General features: G+C 42.0%; 1 protein-coding gene across 2 annotated transcripts in view; it reads right to left on the bottom strand.

Annotated features, from left to right (window-relative positions):
* Positions 1–265: 265 nt before the first annotated feature.
* Positions 266–22,980, bottom strand: part of LOC126284757 (protein lin-28 homolog) — a 489,075-nt gene continuing 466,360 nt past the window's right edge. For both annotated transcript variants that reach the window (XM_049983902.1, XM_049983903.1), the window contains exon 4: positions 266–6,263. In XM_049983902.1, coding sequence (XP_049839859.1) covers positions 5,996–6,263 — 268 coding nt within the window. In that variant the 3' untranslated portion in view covers positions 266–5,995. The remainder of the gene's footprint in view (positions 6,264–22,980) is intronic.

The raw sequence follows: 22,980 nt of genomic DNA, 5'->3' as shown, positions 1-22,980 counted from the left end.
TGAAGGAGATAAGCTGTAGTTGACCAAAACATGCAGACAAATAGCCTCAGTTATTAATCAATTTTATTTATGCATGTTGTAATAAAATTTTCTTTGTTACTGTTACCTTACATTGCAATTGTGACCAAATCACAAAAGAAATAATCAGGATGAAGTACATGTAATGTACCATAATAGCTTACACAGAACTGAAAAATTATCATTTTCACATTAAGTCAGGGAACCTGGATGTGAGGTCTAGGAAAATGTAATAACTTACAATTCATAGCATTTGTTGTTTCTGTTTATTCTAAAAACAACAAGTGGTTCTGTACAAAATCCTTTCTACAATGCATTTAAGTTTAACATCCTTACACTCACTTTCTTCCAACGTGTGCTCAGTAGGTACTATGGAGAATATGGAAAAGTCCCTGAGATTTTGATGTGTGAATGGAACTTGTTTAATCAGTTAAATCTTATTCTTGCAACAGCAATTCTCACTATGCTGCTTGAGTCACTCAATTTATGTTCTTTTCTTTCTTCAGTGTAAACAACAGAGACAGTACATGAATTTTGGTGCAACACCTGTATCAGTTGCACCAAAACTGCACATGAGACATAGTCACACAAAAGCAACACTGATTCAAAATTAATAAATTGTATAAATGTTTGCATGATGCTAGTTATATCTGTATTTTTAATTACACATTGACAAAATGTTTCTGTCATTTCAAAAACATGTGCACTCTCTTAAAGGAAAATTTAATTTATTATTTGCTTCTGATAATAATGATTTGTGATGAAATACTCTTGTTTCCTGTGTAGTTGAAACACATAGATTAAGAAAGTGTGCATAGCCTCTAGCTTCATGAAAACGTACTACAAAAATAGAACAACACTATACAAATCATCTGAAGAGAATAATTTTTGATCTGCAAGAATCCTACATAATACTACCAACAACTGCAAGAATACATTAAAACACAAAACAATGTAAAAATAATGCCCTAAAACTCCTATGCTTCACTCCTGTCAACAGGAAGAAAGTTACTTACAACCTAGACAACTGTAATGCTAATGACATCTACCTTGTACTCAAGACTTACTGTAATTTGTTAAAAATCTTTCTGAGGTAGTTAATGGACAGTAGTCTTTTGCATAGGAACCTTATTTCTAAAAGAAAGTTACAAAACTGCTTAAATAAAACAACTTCGTGACCCAGTCATCTCAGAGGCACCAATTTCTTGAGCATCAAGTACAATAACATGTAAATTTTCCTGGCCAATTCAGAATCAACTCAGTACAGTATATAAATGCACACACATCAGGTCATCACACAACAGCTAACATACAGTGATAAAAATATTCAATTATGGCTATTGTGAAATGGATACTGCATGTAATTAAAAGTATACAATGATAGAAATGTTCTACAATTAGATTAAACAGTCTTCAAATTCTGCACAGAACTTGTCATGTTGAATATCTGTTTTAATGCCAGAAATTGATGCCTTTTAAAACTATTTTGATTAAATAACTTAAAATGATGTATACTAATTCAAATCACACCACACACCACAAAAGGTATTTCACAGTGTTGCCATTTTTATGTCTGCATTCTATGAACATTATTGTCTGTTATTCCAGTAAGTCCAGTGTTGTGGGGAGTACCATACTAAAAATTATGCACACAGCAAATGAAAATAATGACATGCTTTAATACCAGATAATCAAAATAATATTTAAAATAAATACGTTAATAAATTTACATACATACATTGCATAATTTTCTTTTTAAATAAACTTTCAAATTTATTAAAATGAAAAGCACCGAATAAAAAAAATCAATATTAACAATTTCTGATAATTTAAATGTGTGAAGACAACACTTTCACATGTAATGAAATTGCATCTGAATGAGATCAGAGGCTTGGAAGTTAAGGATGTGTTTTATGTTTCCTAGTTTACATTTTCAATGCTTGGTGAGTCAACTTACAAATTCTTCTCTATAGAAAATATGGTTAGTATAAAAATATTTCTGTAAAATGCAATGACATAATTCTCTTCAAATGCTAGTGTTAAAATGTATACGTCATAGAAAAATGGCAACACAAGCTGTTACTCTAGTCACTCCACTTCTTCATTGTGATACCCCATAACACACTTGTGATTACTGTTGATGCAGCACAAGCATTCTGTAATGAATGTAAGCCTACTGTGATTATATGAACATTGTAACGACAAGGCATTAGCTTGGTCCCAAGAGTTAATGAATATTTAACTGTAATTTGTTTTCATGGTAAAATTTGATGATGAAATTGTACTACAGGTAGTTTTTCAAAAAGAAAAAAGAAAGCTGCTGACATTCAATACAGACATTAAGTTGTTCATCAGCTAAACATACCACAAATTACACAAACTGATTTCTTTTGATCTGAAAACACAGGAAACTAAGATCTCAATTGATATAATTTGGGGTTTACAACAACAGCCTGAAAATCATAGCTGTCCCTTCAGCACTGACTCACAGTTCAAAACACTATGCATTTCACATTTGCTGGTTATACATAATAAACTGCAGTGAAGACAGTTGTAGAGGGAGTTGATCTGTGCAAGTACAAAAATAATTGAATCTGACATAAAATGCTTTGTGAATATCACTGGAACACTACAGCAGAAAATTACTCGTATTTCTTAATTACAGTTACAGAAGCTTTGATCTACACTGACTGGTAGTGGCAAAGCACTTTTCTCTAAATATGAAACAGAATACAAACAAATGTAGAATTCTGTAGCAAAGAACAATTCTACACATAGAGCCTACTTGAGAAGTGTTCATCCTGTGTTTACTGCAGCATATGGATCACAATCTGTGGTTATCAAATTTTAAAAAAAATGAGATGTTTGAAAAAATGGTTTTGTTTTGTGGCAAGGCAAAATGACTTAGGAACACTCACCGTAATGGGGGGCAATGCACCATTTGAATGTTTCCTGAAATTCCAACATAGTGGAATTGTCTTTCTATCATATGTATTGCAATTTCAGTGCATTAACTATCACTGTTTTAGATTCACTATAATATATCTATATAAACAAATATACGCTATTAAAATTGTTTCTGGTTAAATGCACATGCCATTACATTTGATCAAATCAGTAGAGCATACAGTCATTGGAATCTCATAATCTATGCTACTGGATTACTGCAACAAAAAATGAAAATGATAACAGAACTGAATGTCCAACCAGACTGGTAGAAATTCTAACTAACAAAACTGCAAAATAGTTCCAGAATTATGTACAATACAGAAGAAAGTATCTGCCTCTTTGGCAACAGTACAACTATATTGCAGTAGATTCATGAGACAGTAATAACTGCATCCGTATGACACACTAATCAATCACATCTCACTTCCTCAATCCCAACCTCAATTCACAGCTCGATATGTTCAATTTTGTTATTCTGTGAGGCACTCCACTGCCAATACACCTCCATCTGAGATGTATTATGTGTGTAGTTACAACACCAAGAGAAGAAAATTGCACACCTAGTTTTCTCCTGAATAATTTCAAGTAATCATAAATCACTTCTAACATTTTTTGACAGCACTCTTAAAATTAATTTTCTTATTTACTACAGAATTTAACAACTCATGACAATTCAATAGATTATTTTCACTAATTTTATGATGAAATTTTCCTTCTTTGTTCTCTCAATTAATTACATCAATAGTATTTATACAACTCTGGTTCCGTATACAGATTTTGTATTGCATAATGCACTCTTCTACTTCTCTGGCTCGTATTTGTGCACATCAGTGGAAATATTTTGGTACTTTAGATCTTTTTCAGTGACGAGTGGTACAACAAATAGCTGAAAATATACAGCAGCATCAAATTTTACGTTGTCTCTCACAAACCAGTTAATCTTGAAAAGAAAACTTTTTTTTTATTTTCTGCGTGAAAATTTGGAATACTGTGATAGGTTCCCAGAATAATTATTTATATGGTTGCGTTAGATATGGAAACAATGACATCAACTTTATAAACTACTGACATAATTATTTGTATCCAACAGAGTAAATAGTATCTGTGAGGACAGATTTGTGCTGCCTAAAGTTTGCAAATTTAAATATATCATGTCCTGGATAAGCAATACATTGCTGTGGGGTACATAACTGATTACCTATAGGTAGTTGCTAAAGATAATCAATGCAAAAGGACAAACAGAACAATGGCATGCTGATCTCATGATAACCTTATGAATCCCCACTTAAAAAAAAAAAAAAACTATGGACGTTCTCTGCCTTTTAAATCTCTTCAGATTCATAGATTTTTGAAGCCTGATTTCTTTCATTTAAGCATTCTGAGAATCTTTTTCGTATCCAGGAATTGACAGAATAAAATCCTATCAATTACTGGACAAAATTATAAAATATCTCAGGGTTAAAACAAGAGAGAAACAGTGTAGTAAAAATATTCAAGCACAGGTATGCATTTCTCTGAGACATGCATGAAGTGTAGAAAATGTAATAAAACAGATATACTTATCTTACATTCTTCTTAACAAAATGCTAACAGCAGATTTAAACCTTTGATAATGTTTTTGGATACATGCAATATGCAAATGGTTAAGTAAGTATTCATCTCTTCCATTGAAATCACATCTGATAACATAGGCAAGATACTTCTTATTTGTTTTTATGTACTACAGACTGCAGCAGACATTACTATGGTTGCACACACTGTAAGAATTTGTGGTCTGTCTGGCAGCAGTATGTACTGTATCTTTCTTTGTAAGGTAGCTATATAAAACAAGTTTAAGATGTGACCTTCATTCCTCTCTGGGTACTGTTTGCTTTTCTCAGTTTCTTATTGTAGCAAGAACCTGACAGTTCTTCAAATTGTGTTTCATCCTTTCACATGCAGAAAATCTTTGGTTCATAAATTTAAGATTCCATGTCTAATTTTCACATACTGGTGTCAGTTAGACCAGATGTCTGTAACGTTCAGTCTTTGAGAACTTCACTCGAGAGTGAGTACATCCACTTCATTTTTCTACTGCAGACTGTAGTTCAATTTTGAAACATACAGGTTCATATTGTAACAATTACTTTCTTCAGAACAACCATACTGAAGTTCCAAATAGCACAGACCTAGATGTAATTAATATTCAGATATGATTATGGAGAAAAGCCATAACTGTGCCTGTAAAATAATATTTCCTGAGATGTATAATATATTGTGAAGTACCGACAATGAAAGAAGATCTGCAAGGAAGCATATAAAAAGACCTTGGTAAAGTAATAGATAGCTTTGTCCCTGTGAGCAGCTGTGAACAAATCAGGTATGTTTATCACTACAGAACAAGGGTCATTTTAATTTTATCGTCATCAACTCGATTGACTTTTTCTCTCTCATAGTGTGTTTCTAGGCACATTGCCTCAGTGATACTCTGAGACTCTTCTTTGAAACAGAAGTGATATCGCCAGTTGTGTGTTAGCATGGAGAGTTAATTATTATTCAACATATTTAAGTTATTTTCAGGCAAGGGACATACGTTTTTTCTGGTACATGTGAAAACAAATGCAAGTTGCTTATCCAGTTAATATTGCTGCCGAATGAAATAGCTGTGTAACACCGTCACTGCAGTAGACTTAAGTTGAAATATTTCGGCCGATCGTTAGTGGTGTTGAGGAAGGACAATTACGCGTGATACTGTATAGAATAATGAGAAATGAAATATGCAAATATATCAACGTTCTTCTAGAAATTTTTGTTTGCTAAAGACAGCAATTCTTGCAGAAAACAGGGGGCAAACGATTAAAAGACAAACGAACGCATTATAGAAGTTGAAATTAATAATTTGCTTCGCATTATTCTCTCTGATCTGGGATGCATACTGGTATTATTGACATGTTGATGAATATGGGGCATTAACGACAGCAAGAGATGATACGGGAGACAGCAAGGGATGATATCGGAAACAAACTGTGCGAGAATGTGTGCGTGTGTATTACTCTCCGCCCGCTGTGGTGGTAGAGGGCTGGACGCTAGCTTCGCCATCTGGCGGCACCGCCGCGGACGTCTCTGGATGTTCAGCTTCGCCTCCAGCGCCAGCAGATGGCACTGCCATCGACGGAGACTTTTTGTTCCGATCCGGCCGGGAGGGGCAGTCCGCGATGAGGTGGTCCTGCGATTTGCAGTGGTGGCAGCGCTTGGGCTGCGGACCCATGGTGCATTTCGCCGCTATATGGTTCGCGAACTCGCCGCAGTTGTAACATCTGTGAAACAAGATTACAGTTTCACTATACGACTTGAGCAGCCACTAAAAATACTACTTCATATAATTGGATCTCACGTCCCTTAATTTAATTAATATACCGGTAATAAATCAAATTTAATATTCTTACAAGTAAAGGAAATACAGGGTGAATGTTGACAAAACCGCGGAACTGTAGAAACTGATTCGTGACAGGCTACGGACGAAATCGAGTCATATGTACAAGTTTCCGGAAATGCATCGTTCCCACGGTAGATTGCGCTGACGAATTAAAGTTTCTCTGACCTCGTCCCGTGTATGTTGCACACAGATGATGATTATGCAGATTGATGATGCCACTTCTGGTAAAGGTTGCTTCGTTGGTAAAGAGAACAAATGGCAGAAATCACATAATTGTGATGGTCTGATGCAAAATCCTTCCCGTAGAGGGAAATCCGTTACTGATAATTCTTGCACTCGTTGCAAGTGACAGGAATAGTAGCGACTGTCATGCAGGATACACATAATCGTACTTTGGCTTACATCATGTTGGCGGGCCACTTGCCTGGAGCTCGAACTAGGGTTGTTCTCAATATTCTGTGGAACCCGATCCTACGAATCAGGAGTAAGCACAGTCCACCGCCGCCTCTCTGCAGGTTCGTCGGTCTGAAACGACCTATGGTCACACAAACGCCTAAAAGTGACTTCAAAAGTTGTGTAATGTGCTGCTTGTCGACCGTTTCCATCTGCTTGACGGTACATAAACAGCGTCTTGGCTTGTTCCCGACATGAATACCGGCCCATTCTGCTGTTTACAGAACGCTACGTCAGTCACACACCCTGTAATCTCAAGGAACACGAGGCAGAGGAACTTTCATTCGTCAGCGCCATCTACCATGGCAACGATGCGTTTCCGGACACATGTTCATAGGACCTTTTTTTCCTCCTGTTCCAGTTAGGACCCCTTCTTTTAGATTGTCGGTTTTATTAATATTCGCCCTGTATAGTACTTTGGTCATCTGTAAGAGAAAGTCATTGTCTCAGTTTCAGAAGTAATACAGATTTAATGCAAAGGTATCGTCAGTATGGTCAACACTGAAATAAAGTCTTATGGAATTGTTGGAAATCGCATGGAATCACTTCGTGAAGAGTTACGGCGCGGTGATTTTTGGGAGTAGCTGATTGGAATCGTCTCGGAGCAAATAGCTTCTTCACTACAGCCAGACTCGTCAACCACAGTCAGCAGACAATGGATTGAGCGTATTTTATATATTCGTAAACAACAGCTAGTGTAACACACGGAATTAGAGATGGCAGAAATGTTACATGCAATTAAATTTGAAAAGTTTTTAATTTGTTGATATGCTCAGTGAAGCTACTCTTCACACACAATGAAAGCTACTGTTGGTAGCGAACGGATCAAGTGAATAACGGCCCAAAGTCACAACTCATATTGAAACCAGATCGTTGATTGAAACAGCTACTCCCGTCAGCAACCGCACTAAAACTCTTCATAAAGAGAGCAAGTAACAGATAAGGCACATATATAAATATTGGCCACGGAAAGTTCTCGAGTACCACCACCCAAGTGTGTCATGTAGCGGCCTGGATACACATGTATAAACCACTGAAAACGCATGTCACAAATTTACAAAACACGTTTTTATTTCCCAAGACTTTGGTCAACGACATAAACATAAAAATTAATTCACATAACAATACTGCTATTTATTTGATACCACTGATATCTCGTGACTAGTAAGAGATCGTGTTTTCGCTTTATTAAGTTCTAAATGTAGATCTAGGCACTTCAGTATGTAGTATATGACATATAGCACAGCTAAAATTAATCTACAATCAAAATTGGTAGCGAAAGCTCCAGTAAACGAGCAGGCTTGTTTGACATTCGCACCTGTCTAGCCACAGACTTGTGGTACAAGCTCGTACACGTACAAACAACGTTTGCCAATTCAACCCCACATTGAAGCACCGCTGTTTGTGATCGAGAGTATTTCGACAGTTGTGAGAATGACCACAAATGCAGGGAAAGCAATTCTGGCACTGATTTTGACACTGTTTACAGAAGAAGAAAATAAGACGATGGTGCAGAGAATAGCAAAAAATGAGACACAGTTAGCCTGAAACTCTGCTAAGGAACTATTACTCTCAGAAGCCGATGATCGCAACTTCCTTCGAATGGCCAATGAAACCATTTATCACTTGTTAAGGCCCTCGTTTGTCAGATTCGCTCTTATCTAGCCACGGATGTGCCAAACAAGCCCATACACGTATAACGAAGTTCTTCAATATAACTTCGCTTTTGAAGCAAACTCTTTTCTTGTATGTTGTATTTGGGCACTAGCAGGAATGACTCCAAATGCAAATAAAGCACTTCTAGCATTGACTCCGGCACCATGTTTAAAGAATAATAAGTAAACAAGACATTGATCCAGGAAACGATTTAAAATGAGAGAGAAATATAAGAGGAAACATGGAAGTGTTACACCCGGAAATTAATGATTACATAAACTTTCTGCGGGTGGACAGTGAAACTTTTAGTAAATTGTTTATGCACTGATGAGTCAAAACATTATGACCACATGCTTAATAGCTTGCTTGTCCGTCTTTGGAACGAAATACATAACTGATTCTGCGTATCAGGAATCCGACATTTTGTTGGTAGGTTTCTTGCAGTATGTGGCATTAGATATCTACACTAATTCGTGTAAATAAAGAGCTGCTGATCAGCGTACGAGAGACCCAGATGGGTTCCATAGGACATACATCAGGCGAACTTGGTAGCCGAGACATCTACGTGAGTTCACAATAACGTTCATCAAATCACTGTAACACGGTTCTGGCTCCGAGGCACACACAATTATACAGCTGAAATATGACATCGCCGTCGGGGAAGACATCAAGTATGAAGAAATGCACGAGGTTCACAGCTGTCAGACTGTCTTCAATTACTGCCCTGTGGCAGCTGTGAACCTGTCCATGCAAGAGCAGGAGAACGTCTTCCACAGCCCAATACTGTTCCTGCCAGCCTGCGTCCTTGGCGCACTGCATGTTTCGAGCCGCCATTCATCGTGATGACGGCGTGAGGACGTCCATCGATCTAGTGTAGCAAAAAATGTGATTAAGCCGAAGAGCCAACACGTTTCCATTGATCGACGGTCGAATCTTGATGGTCCCATGCCCACTGCAATCATAATTGGCGATGTCTTTGGTTAACATGTGAACACGTAGGTGTGGTCTGCTGCGGGGCTCCATGTTCAACAAATACGATGGATATCGTGCTCCGATGGACTTGTGCCTGCCCTTTTGGCGGAGATGCTACAATCACCATCCTACTTCGCAGGGCAGAGAAGTCTCCGCGACCCCCGTCCTGTGAAGAGCTGTGGGTGTCTAACCATTTAGCACCTAGTCGTAGTTTCATTGTTCTTTTACCTCATTCCGTAGAGGCTCACAACAGTAGCACGTGAGCATTCGACCAGCTTCTCCGTTTTCGAGATACTCGTTCACAGGCTCTGCGTAATAGTAATACGCCCTTTGCCAAAGTCGCATATCTCAGTGCATTTCCCCATCTGCAGCTCATACCTCAACTAGGGCGATATCTCGTCCGTGTCTGCTCAGCTTACACACTTTTGTTACCGCGTCACGTGCCCGCATCCATGCGGCATCCAGAGTTGCGGTGGGCAGCGGTCATAATGTTTAGGCGTATCAGCTGCAATAAAACAACCCCTTGGGCGTCCTCTACCACCGCCGGAAGAAACTACATTTATTTTATACTTGATTCATTGCTTAATGTATAATTCTATAGTGCACCTATACTAGTAATTAGTGTGTCTGAGGCAATTTATGTAAAATCTGCGTTTGCTATTGTATTCTGTGGTCAGTAAAAATTGAGAGATGATGCTAGGAATATTTTGTTTCCAAGAATTACTAAGCTAATTGATCTAAACTTGTTACGGCAATGAGCCTGTTAATTAACATTTATCAAAAACCGTAATGTGTATTTTGAAGCTTACAAGTTTATTTTCATAAAATCGGCTAGCTATATTTGATAAACTTATTATTTGGAATTCATACACACGATAGGAACACTTTTCGCTCTAAATGTAAAATATATTGTTACTTTCTGGAAACTTTTAAATTATTTTGGAATTCTTAACGAAATTATCTCCACGTCCACACAAAACTGTCATGAATTATTTTAGTTATTTTTCTATGTAGGCCTATCTTAATTAATTTTGCCACATATTTTTAATTGTCATCTCTTAAAATTTGTAAATTCTAATAGTCAGTGATTGCTGTAAATTATAAGTACCAGAGATTTACGTACAGCAGAGGGGCAGTTTTGTTACCAATTATCAGCATCACAACTTTTAGAGCTTTTTTTACATATTTTTCGCCGCCGAACATCCTGTGTGAGAATAAAGCAAATTTGTGGAAAATCTGAACTTGGAATTTATTTCATACATTACACGATTGGATTTGCATGTACAGCAGCACAGTAGAAGAGCCCAGGGATATTTGCGACGAAGCAACACCTCAAGAATGAAGATTTACAAGTTATGTAAATTTGGGAACATTCTTGGTAACAACATTTCATCTCTAAATTAATGAACATTTCTGTATTTTCAGGTCAATCAATTTGTTGATATATTTGCATCTCCTCTGGTGGAGGCCCATTTTTTAAATTGTTGCGGTTTTTACTATGGCTGCGAATCTTGCTATAACTTCTGGCATAAACTTTCAACTTATGGAAGTCTGCAAATGTTTTATTTATTGGAAATCCATATTATACACATTCCACATCACGCTGACTTCTTCGCTTCCATTTCATAGTGTAGAGTCACTTCGCCCTCGCACTGAAACAGAACAGACAAGTATGCGAAAATTTTTTCTCTGCTACTTGGTCCTCGAATGACAGTTCATTAAAATACCACAACATCGTCCGTGGAAGAATGGGAGAACTCCGATTTTTTTTTTTCATTGCTCTGCCGCTAGTATGTTATGCGTAGAATATCAGTTTTCTTCTTAAGTCTTCTTGCGTAATGTGTAGCTGGGGAAGGTGCAACTCCGGTACCATTTTAGTAACTGCCAGTGCTATTTTGTTTTTATCCTTGATTGTGATTTCCGTAGTTGTTGAAACTCATGATATAGTGAGATAAGCTGTAATAGAACTATTTTACTCTAAACATATGCGGCGAAACAACGACACTAACAACGTTCGCCATCTAATCAAACTTTCCATGGATCAAAATTTCTCGCAAACAGGTCAGACGCGATCTATGCTGGTCAAACAGCACCACACCCGGTCAAATATATGGTAAACATAGTAAACGTTCGATAAATTGTTTCATTGTGTACAGGGGCCTTTAGATGCGTCGTCATCGTAGTCATTATCATCAACCTAGCAATCACGGCTGTACCAAGCCCTCCCTCCAGATTTTTCCATGCATTTAACTCAACAGTGACAAGCAATACATTTGCCCCTGCATGTTTTACATAGTCATCTACCCATCTTTCATTATCAAATGTTATTTGTATTTTCATATCTCTTGCGCCCCCGCACATAAGCACAACTGTCAAAAAAATTAGTCATTCCAGATTAAAAACTTCAGTCACTCCCAGAGCCTTGGGTAGAAGACAATAGAAAACATGCAAGAGTAACATGAAACAATCTTCTCCAGAACTGTAAATGTTGAGGCATCCTCCACATCTGCTCAAGTCACACTGATCCATTACGTTCGGTTTACAGCGGCAAAGAGAACCGCAGGCCTATTTTACGTTTACCGGTAGGTGGTGTTGCGCCGCGATATCGTTTTTGACCCCGAAACCACGGACAGACAGGTTTCAAACGCTAATAATTTTTGCAGAACATACTAATGTACATGTCTTGTGACTATGAACGTCCTACCTCTACTCGTTCAAGATAGTCTGTTTTTTTCTAAACGTGAATGTACGAGGTCTGTTCAAAAAATTCCGGAACTTTGTCCACAAAATTTTTCTTCGCTTACCTTTTACTTACTGTACATGGTCTCCTTGCAAATACTCTCCTACAGAATTGATATACCGCTCCCAACGCCCTTTCCACTTCCGAAAGCATTCTCGGTATGCCTCTTGCTAGATTGAGCGAAGCGCAGCCGGTGAATTTCCTTTTATCTTGTCAATCGTTGCAAATCGTCGTCCTTTCAACTTTCAACTTTGGAAATAAAAAAAAAATAAAAAAAGAATCCGCATAGGTCAGGTCTCGACGGTACGGAGCATGAGGCAGCACAATGATTTAATTTTTTGTGTAATAGTCACGCACCAACAGTGATGAATGTGTGCATGCATTATAAACTCATGCTCATAAATTAAGGATAATGCTGATACATGGTGAAACAACGCTCTGGTGGGCGGTTTGCGGGTTTAGATCACCTCCGGGTATAACCATGCGGTGCATTTGACCTGCGGTCATCGCACGGTGGCGCTGGCAGCAGTCCACATACGCAGAGTTGTGTTGGTGCATGTCAGAGGACGGTGCAGCGAGTAACTGTGCAGACGTTTTCAGACGTGCTAATGGTGACTGTGTCGAGAATGGCTCAAAGAACACATATTCATGATGTTATGAGGGGTAGAATACTAGGGCGACTGCAGGCTGGTCAAACACAGCAGGTCGTAGCACGGACTCTCCGTGTGCCACAAAGTGTGATCTCAAGATTATGGCAACGATTCCAGCAGACAGGAAACTGTCCAGGCGCTACAGTACGGGACGTCCACAGTGTACACCACCACAAGAAGACCGATATCTCGCCATCAGTGACCGCATACGGCCACGGACTACTCCATGTAGCCTTGCTAGGGGCCTTACCGCAGCCACTGGAACAGTTGTCTCCAGACACACAGTCTACAGACGACTGAACAGACATTCGCCCGGAGATCTGCAAGGTGCATTCCACTGACCCCTGGCCACAGGAGAGTGCGTAAAGCCTGGTGTCAAGAACACAGCACATGGTCATTGGAACAGTGGTCCCAGGTTATATTCATGGACGAGTCCAGGTATAGTTTGAACAGAGACTGTCGCTGGGTTTTCATCTGGCCTGAACCAAGAAGCAGATACCAACCCCTTAATGTCCTTGAAAGGGACCTGTATGGAGGTTGTGGTTTGGGATTATGATTGGTGTACGTACACCTCTGCATGTCTTTGACAGGTCAGGTGTATCGGGACAACATTTTGCACCAGTATGTCCGCCTTTTCAGGGGTGCAGTGGGTCCCACCTTCCTCCTGATGGATGATAATGGACGGCCTCACCGAGCTGCAACAGTGGAGGAGTACCTTGAAACAGAAGATATGAGGCGAATGGAGTGGCCTGCTTGTTTTCCAGACCTAAACCCGATCGAGCACGTCTGGGATGCTCTCGGTTGACGTATTGCTGCACGTCTTCAGACTCCTAGGACACTTCAGAAGCTCCGACAGGCACTGGTGCAAGAATGGGATGCTGTACCCCAGCAGCTTCTCGACCACCTCATCCAGAGTATGCCAACCCGTTGTGCGGCCTGTGTACGAGTGCATGGTCATCGTATCCCATATTGGTGTCGGGGTAGATGCGCAGGAAACAGTGGCGTTTTGTAGTACATTTGTTTAGGGACGGTTTTCTCAACTTATCAGCAATACCGTGAACTTACAGATCTGTATCGTGTGTGTTCCCTATGTGCCTATGTTATTAGCGCCATTTTTGTGTAGTGCCACGTTGTGTGGCACCACATTTTGCAATTATCCTTAATCTATGAGCACGAGTGCAGTTATGCCGGTGCCATGACTTGCCTCGCTACATTTCAGGCCGTTTCCTCCTCATATTTTGTTGCAAGAGTCGCAACACGTCCCCACAGTACCATCTATGAACAGCTTGTCTATGTAGTACGAATTCATGATGAACTAATTCTACAGAATCATTTAAAACTACCAATATGGCTAAGACATTTGACCTGACCTGACGAGTTTGTTTTCGTCTTGGAGAATCTTTCCCGATCCATTGTGAAGACTGAACCTTGGTCTCAACATCACAACTGTAAACCCACGTCTCCTTACCAGATATGATTCTCTGAAGGAACATCTCGTTCTCATTTACGAGATCTAAAAGCTCTTCACAGATTGCGAGGCGAGAGTCCTTCTGGTCTTGACACGTGAACCTAAGAACGAACGTGGCGGCAACACGATACATTCCAAGATACTATGTTAGGAATTGAAGATATGATCCGTCTGAAATGTTACATTCTTCTGCACCCTCTCGGATAATCGATCTTCGATTGGTATGCACCATTTCACTGACGTTCGTGGCACGAGAGTCGTTGGTAGATAACGAAGGGCGTCCTGAAGGAGGGTCATCTTTAACTTCCGTCCGGCCATTTTTGAACTGTGTGAAATATTCGTACCATCCGAGTACGGTTAAGCACTCATCACCGTAGGTTTCTTGCATAAATTTGTGGGTCTCTGTAAAGGTTTTCCTAAGTTTCACGCAAAATTTAATGCAGACGCGCTGCTCCTCTAACTCTGCCATCTTGAAATTCGCGAAAGTGCAACACAACGTTCTACGCAATTCAGCACTTAACAGTAGCTACTACAGATACAACGATGAAACTTCCGGCAGTTACATATCTAACACAGGCATATGCAGGGATGCCAAACGCATTTCACTCCAACTCACCATTGATGCGAAATGACGAACGTTCCGCAATTTTTTGAACAGACCTCCCAATTATGAAAAATATCAGTCTTGTAACACACTCTTGGGGAACGCCCGAGGTTACTTTCTCATCTGAAGATTTCTCTCCATTGTGAATGACATGAAATGTTCTGTTTACTAGAAGCTCCTCAAGCCAGTCACACAGCTGATCTGGTATTCCGTACGCTCGTATTTTTTTCGCAAAGCTACGGTCACAGTGGCACTGTGGATTCCGCCGCCGACCGACAACGTCCGAAGACAGGCCGATCAGTACTCCACTACGTGCGCAGTCACAATGTAACCGATCTCATCGCCCGAACGACCAGATTTCGGACGACAATCGGTGAAATTTAAATTTTTTTTTTTTGTCATCATGGCCGATACGACACGAAACATAGATAGTAAGAAACTGATAGGTTTAGTCAAAGCAGTAGTTTGTGGAATCCTGAGGATGAAAAAGATCATAATCGGAAGATAGTTCGGAATCTATGGACTGAAATCTCAAGTTTACTGGAAACCACAAGTAGGCAAAATCTTTATCGGGTTTTTTAAGTGTGGGTTATACCTCGAAAAATAATTTGTTCAAGTGAGAAGTACTGTATCTTTTGAGTAAAGTTACTGTAGTAGATCTTTTTGGGTTGTGATAGGTGGACATTAGCTGTCTAAAAGTTATTTTTACCATTTACTGACGTTCTTGTGGTGATAGGTGCGTTATTCTGTTAGATGAGGTGGTTTGCAATGTGGTGCACGTATGCGTTTCCACTATATACCGCTTTAGGTTTTCGGAGTGCTTATTCCAGACTTTGTGCTTGTCCTTCTCACGTATGCTGAGTGACATTCACTGAAGGTTAACTGACGTATGTCTGTGAACTTCAAATAAATAAATCCAACAAAGCAGATATCGTGTGGATGTAGATGTGTGATCTGAGCTCTAAGAAATCCCATATTCGCATTAGAGATGCAGTTCTGGCTCAAATAAAACTAGAAGTGTCACTTCGACATTTGACATCTGGCGATTACATCTTTCGAATGATTAGGCCTACACCGCATTCTGAAAAGTACAGTTTCAAAGTTTTTGTGTGATATGTTGGATGCTATTTACGTTGCCCTAAATACTAATTTTAAAGTTAATATTTTCACTCTTGCACCCCAAACACACCTTGCCGCAGGGCTACACCGGTTCCCGTGAGATCACGGAAGTTAAGCGCTGCCGGGCGTGGTCGCTACTTGGATTGTTGACCATCCACGCCGCCATGCGCTGTTACTATTTTTCGGGGTGCACTCAGTCTCGTGATGCCAATTGAGGAGCTACTCGACCGAATATAGCGTCTTCGGTCAAGAATACCATCATAACGACCGGGACAGCGGTAAGTTGACCCCATGCCCCTCCTATCCGCATCCTCCACTGAGAACGACACGGCGGTCGGATGGTCCCGGTAGGCCACTCGTGGCCTGACGACGGAGTGCTTTTTCTTTACCAAAGCTACCCTGAATCTGTAATAATATTTCCGCCAGAAATCTTGTTAAATTCGTTCTCAAATTCACTGTGCAAGTATTCAAAGAGCAGTGGAGAATCTGAATCTGACTAAACCTACAGCCAGAATTGCATTAATACTCACCGTTTCAGAATGAATTGAGCTATTGTCAAACCGCGGATCTTCCTCTCATAATACTGGCTTACTCGCAAACAAATTTTATCCATTCATCGTATACTGGAAACATCTACTTTCACCACGTAAATTACGCATTATGTGCTCATAATCTTATTTGCACAGCTTCCATTCACCGAAGTCGCCAATGTAGCATAATAATCCATACTCTGAATAACGTGCTTCGGAGAGATTCTTGGTGCGTTGTATCATTGAAACTACATATTTTCGTAATTCAGGAGTATTTTGTAAAACCTGTCTGGTAATTCCTATAACTGAAGACAGATTGTACAGTACTCAGTAAGTTAGGCATATTGTTAATGGTAAACGCCGCACTGCAGCACTCGTCTCCAAGCACAGAGTTGTCGTGGTATCATACCAGCCTTGGAAGGGAAACTCTAACCTACTTCATACATAGGAGAGATTCTAAGCTAACTGATCTTGCTCGACCGACGCCCCCCCCCCCCCTCCCCCGCCCCCAAGAACTGACGAATGAGATCGTCGGTACCATTGTGAATGCAGCCGTGGCGACATTGCAGGACGCCTTCCAGAAGTCAAAGAACACAGTATCTACCTGGGCACCTGTCTCTACTGCTTGTCCGCCCCATTTAGCTGAATGCTACGCCAAGGGGCCCGGGTTCGATTGCCGACTAGGGCAGGAGATTTTTTTTCTCCGTTCAGAGACTGGGTGTTGTGTTGTCCTCATCATCATTTCATCCCAACCTCCGACACGCAAGTCGCCAAATGTGGCGTCGAATGCAGTAAGTACTTGCACTCGGCGACCCAACTTCCCGAATGGGGACCTATCGGCACACATTGCCGTGTGCTCATTTCCATTTCTGGGTCTCGTGGGCGAATAGAGCGAACTGGGCTTCACACGTTCCTTTGTTTTCGGAAACCCATCTTGATTCCTACAGGGAGACTTCCCAGCTAAAATACGTCATAGCACGCGAGTATTAAACTTGGTCCAGAATTCAACAACAGGTTGATGTCAGAGATACAGGACTATTGCTATGTGGGTTTGTCGATGACGCTTCTTGAAAACGGGAACAACTTGCACTTGTTTACCAATCATTAGGAACGCTTCGCTCCTCCATCGAACTACTTCACATGGGCTAAGTTTTTAAATGGCTCTGAGCACTATGGGACTTAACATCTACGCTCATCAGTCCCCTAGAACTTAGAACTACTTAAACCTAACTAACCTAAGGACAGCACACAATACCCAGTCATCACGAGCCAGAGAAAATCCCTGACCCCGCCGGGAATCACATGGGCTAAGTATTTATAGGGAAAGGTAAGAACCAGTACGAACTGGGGCAATCATATAAAATCAGAATTTGGGAAGCCGTATGGAGGACTGCGGTTTGTAGTAACGGTCCTGGGGAAGTCCATGGCATCTGTGTAGGAAATCCTAAACAAGACGCTAGTGCGACCAGTTATAGAGGATTTTGAGCGACAACATTTTTAGCCATTGACTGCATATATTTATTCCTAAACCCACAATTACAAATGAGGCTTAACGTCATTTTCAAGTCGTTCAGATGTTTAAACGCAGTATCTCTCAACATAAGGGCTCGAAACCGAAATGGCAATTGGGGGATTTACGATAAATACAGGGTGTTACAAAAAGGTACGGCCAAACATTCAGGAAACATTCCTCACACACAAATAAAGAAAAGATGTTATGTGGTCATGTGTCCGGTAACGCTTAATTTCAATGTTAGAGCTCATTTTAGTTTCGTCAGTATGTACTGTACTTCCTCGATTCACCGCCAGTTGGCCCAATTGAAGGAAGGTTAATATTGATTCGGTGCTTGTGTTGACATGCGACTCATTGCTCTACAGTACTAGCATCAAGCACATCAGTACGTAGCATCAACAGGTTAGTGTTCATCACGAACGTGGTTTTGCAGCCAGTTTAATGTTTACAAATGCGGAGTTGGCAGATGCCCGTTTGATGTACGGATTAGCACGGGGCAATAGCCGTGGCCCGGTACGTTTGTATCGAGACAGATTTCCAGAACGAAGGTGTCCCGACAGGAAGACGTTCGAAGCAATTGATCGGCGTCTTAGGGAGCACGTACATTCCAGCCTATGACTCGCGACTGGGGAAGACCTAGAACGACGAGGACACCTGCAATGGACGAGGCAATTCTTCGTGCAGTTGACGATAACCCTAATGTCGGCGTCAGAGAAGTTGCTGCTGTACAAGGTAACGCTGACCACGTCACTGTATGGAGAGTGCTACGGGAGAACCAGTTGTTTCCGTACCATGTAGAGCGTGTGCAGGCACTACGAGCGTGCTCGTATTGTGGACGGCTGTGATACAATACGCCATTCTCCAGGGCTGCTTCAGCGCATCAGGGATTCTATGCGACGGAGGGTGGATGCATGTATCCTCGCTAACGGAGGACATTTTGAAGATTTCCTGTAACAAAGTGTTTGAAGTCACGCTGGTACTTTCTGTTGTTGTGGGTTTCCATTCCGTGATTAATGTGATTTGAAGAGAAGTATTAAAATGAGCTCTAACATGGAAAGTAAGCGTGTCCGGACACATGTCCACATAACATATTTCCTTTCTTTGTGTGTGAGGAATGTTTCCTGAAAGTTTGGCCGTACCTTTTTGTAACACCCTGTACATGTGCTCAAATACGAAACCATTAGCCTCCAAAAAATTCAAACTATGTGCGGACCCAAACGAAACAAAATTATACAATTCTAGTATTAGTGATCCAGCGCTTGCAGTCCGTATCGAACGGAGATGACAGCAGAAATCGAACGAATTCATAGAATTGTAACTTTTCGGTACAGACCACAGAGAAATGCAGATATGTTTAGTTATTTGAGTTAATTCAATAATGATTTACTCGTTTCTTAAGTGGTTTACGATATGTGCAATAAAGGTTGCAACTGACAACAAGTAATTATGGATCAAAGATGTACTGTTTTCTTATCTACAAAAGATGGAAGCTACACTTTGCTTTAAAACAGTTCCGTAAACCGCAACGTTACATCAGAGAGAGAGAGAGAGAATTCAAACATAGTTTAAACGCGACGTGAAAGATTAAACTGAACATTTTCTGGAGAGGAGAAACCATTGACAGTATATGCGTTTTCCTTGGTCAAAACTGTGTTTGTTTACCGTAGTGTTACCCCGTGTTTACGATACGACCATGTTCTCAAATAAAGTGGTTGAGCAGTACTGTTAGTGAACATTGCGACACCCAGAAGTAACGATCTGAATCACTCCAATATCGGAGGATGTGTGGGACAGTGGAGAAGGGATTGCAGAGAATGTGTATAACTGATTGACGTGATGTTCAGGGAAGAACCAAAGAAACTGGTACACATGTGAGGGAGCCCCGCGAACAAGCAGAAGTGCCGCAACACGACGTGGCATGGACTCGACTAATGTCTGAAGTAGTGCTGGAGGGAACTGACACCATGAATCATCCAGGGCTGTCCATAAACGCACAGCACCGCCACCTTTTGTGTATGTGGGCCAGTAAGTCGGAGCAAAGCAGTCATACAAAGTGGAAAAATGCAGTTAAGAGCTAACATGCCTAATTGTCGTTGAAGGGTGCAACATCGGCAAGTGAATGAGCGCGAATGGGGCAGAATTATTACTACACTCCTGGAAATGGAAAAAAGAACACATTGACACCGGTGTGTCAGACCCACCATACTTGCTCCGGACACTGCGAGATGGCTGTACAAGCAATGATCACACGCACGGCACAGCGGACACACCAGGAACCGCGGTGTTGGCCGTCGAATGGCGCTAGCTGCGCAGCATTTGTGCACCGCCGCCGTCAGTGTCAGCCAGTTTGCCGTGGCATACGGAGCTCCATCGCAGTCTTTAACACTGGTAGCATGCCGCGACAGCGTGGACGTGAACCGTATGTGCAGTTGACGGACTTTGAGCGAGGGCATATAGTGGGCATGCGGGAGGCCGGGTGGACGTACCGCCGAGTTGCTCAACACGTGGGGCGTGAGGTCTCCACAGTACATCGATGTTGCCGCCAGTGGTTGGCGGAAGGTGCACGTGCCCGTCGACCTGGGACCGGACCGCAGCGACGCACGGATGCACGCCAAGACCGTAGGATCCTACGCAGTGCCTTAGGGGACCGCACCGCCACTTCCCAGCAAATTAGGGACACTGTTGCTCCTGGGGTATCGGCGAGGACCATTCGCAACCGTGTCCATGAAGCTGGGCTACGGTCCCGCACACCGTTAGGCCGTCTTCCGCTCACTCCCCAACATCGTGCAGCCCGCCTCCAGTGGTGTCGCGACAGGCGTGAATGGAGGGACGAATGGAGACGTGTCGTCTTCAGCGATGAAAGTCGCTTCTGCCTTGGTGCCAATGATGGTCGTATGCGTGTTTGGCGCCGTGCAGGTGAGCGCCACAATCAGGACTGCATACGACTGAGGCACGCAGGGCCAACACCCGGCATCATGGTGTGGGGAGCGATCTCCTACACTGGCCGTACACCTCTGGTGATCGTCGAGGGGACACTGAATAGTGCATGGTACATCCAAACCGTCATCGAACCCATCGTTCCACCATTCCTAGACCGGCAAGGGAGCTTGCTGTTCCAACAGGACAATGCACGTCCGCATGTATCCCGTGCCACCCAACGTGCTCTAGAAGGTGTAAGTCAACTACCCTGGCCAGCAAGATCTCCGGATCTGTCCCCCATTGAGCATGTTTGAGACTGGATGAAGCGTCGTCTCACGCGGTCTGCACGTCCAGCACGAACGCTGGTCCAACTGAGGCGCCAGGTGGAAATGGCATGGCAAGCCGTTCCACAGGACTACATCCAGCATCTCTACGATCGTCTCCATGGGAAAATAGCAGCCTGCATTGCTGCGAAAGGTGGATATACACTGTACTAGTGCCGACATTGTGCATGCTCTGTTGCCTGTGTCTATGTGCCTGTGGTTCTGTCAGTGTGATCATGTGATGTATCTGACCCCAGGAATGTGTCAATAAAGTTTCCCCTTCCTGGGACAATGAATTCACGGTGTTCTTATTTCAATTTCCAGGAGTGTATATGGGAACGTATCTGTGGTGTCTCGAACTGCAACACTCTGCTACGACAGTGATGTATGCATGGGACCAGACCACAGCGTGGAATGTACGCCATCTTGTCCGCATGTCTTCACAGTTGTCAACAGTGTTAGGTCGATGTGGGAGTATCGTAATGAGTGTGGAAACATCCGCGTCGACGCTTCGGCACCGTCTGTTAACGGCTGGACTAATGGCACGCAAACCATTACGTCGGCTTCCGCTGACCAGAAACTAGTATCATCTGAGACTGCACGGGGCACGTGAATGCCGACACCGGCATGATTAGTAGCAAAATGCAAGGGTTTTGGAGGCCCCTATTTCAACTTAGCTTACGGTAAAAGGCGAGTACGTTTCCTATGCTATTGTGGTGATCGCAATGGGGCAGTCTGCATTGTTGAGCGGCCTAGCGGACAAAGGCCAAAGATGATGATTGGAGGCGTCATTTGTTATAACTCGCGATCTTGCCTGCTACGTCTTCAGGGCAATATGAACATTAACTGCTGCATCAGGATGGACTTAGAACCTGAGGCACTGACACTCCTGAAGGCAGCTCCACATGCCATATTTTAATTGGACAATGCCTGGCCACATAATGGCGAAGTGCAAGCCTTTCGAATAATTACGAATACCACTGATTCCCTGATGCGCACGCTTTCCTCACAAGTTGTGCTTCGAACAAACCTGGGATATGATAGCCAGACATTATGGTTCCCTAGTACATATTGTCGATGCTTTGTGGATACGTCTGCAAACAACGTGGCAGTGTTTTCCCCAGCATCATATTCGGACCCTCTTTGATGTCACGTCACGACGTCTAAGCAACTCTGTTTGCAGCGTATGACGACTTCAAACGATGCAGTCAGTGCATGCGCAGTTGTATAATTATAATAGTTTGTGTGTTTTCATGTTCCTCGTCTGTGGAATGAACTGAATTTCATTCTAATCACGTGTCGTCTCCTTGCAAATTGCACCGAGAATAGTGTATTTAGCGCCAACACTTAACCTCCGTAGCTGAGTGGCGAGCGCATATAACTCCCTCGTGTAAGATACGAGTTCCATTCCAGGTACTGCCAGGGATTTTTGTTTCCCCTTTTTGGTTGGGAGGATTGAAACCTGTGTACTCAGCTTCTGGATGCTACCTGGTCGAGCAGGAGCGGGTCCGGAAGACGAAAACTGACGCGGCCTGGAGAGCGGTGTGCCGATCCCATGCGCTTCCATACTGTACTCAAGAACGCTATTGGCAGAGGGCGAGACGGCGTTCAATCGATACCGTAGGGTTCTTCTAAGTCCGTTGCCGGAGTT

The sequence above is a fragment of the Schistocerca gregaria genome, chromosome 8 (assembly GCF_023897955.1).
Source record: "Schistocerca gregaria isolate iqSchGreg1 chromosome 8, iqSchGreg1.2, whole genome shotgun sequence".
NCBI lineage: Eukaryota > Metazoa > Arthropoda > Insecta > Orthoptera > Acrididae > Schistocerca > Schistocerca gregaria.
Note: the sequence above shows the minus strand (reverse complement) of the source record. Positions and strands in the feature narration are given on the sequence as shown.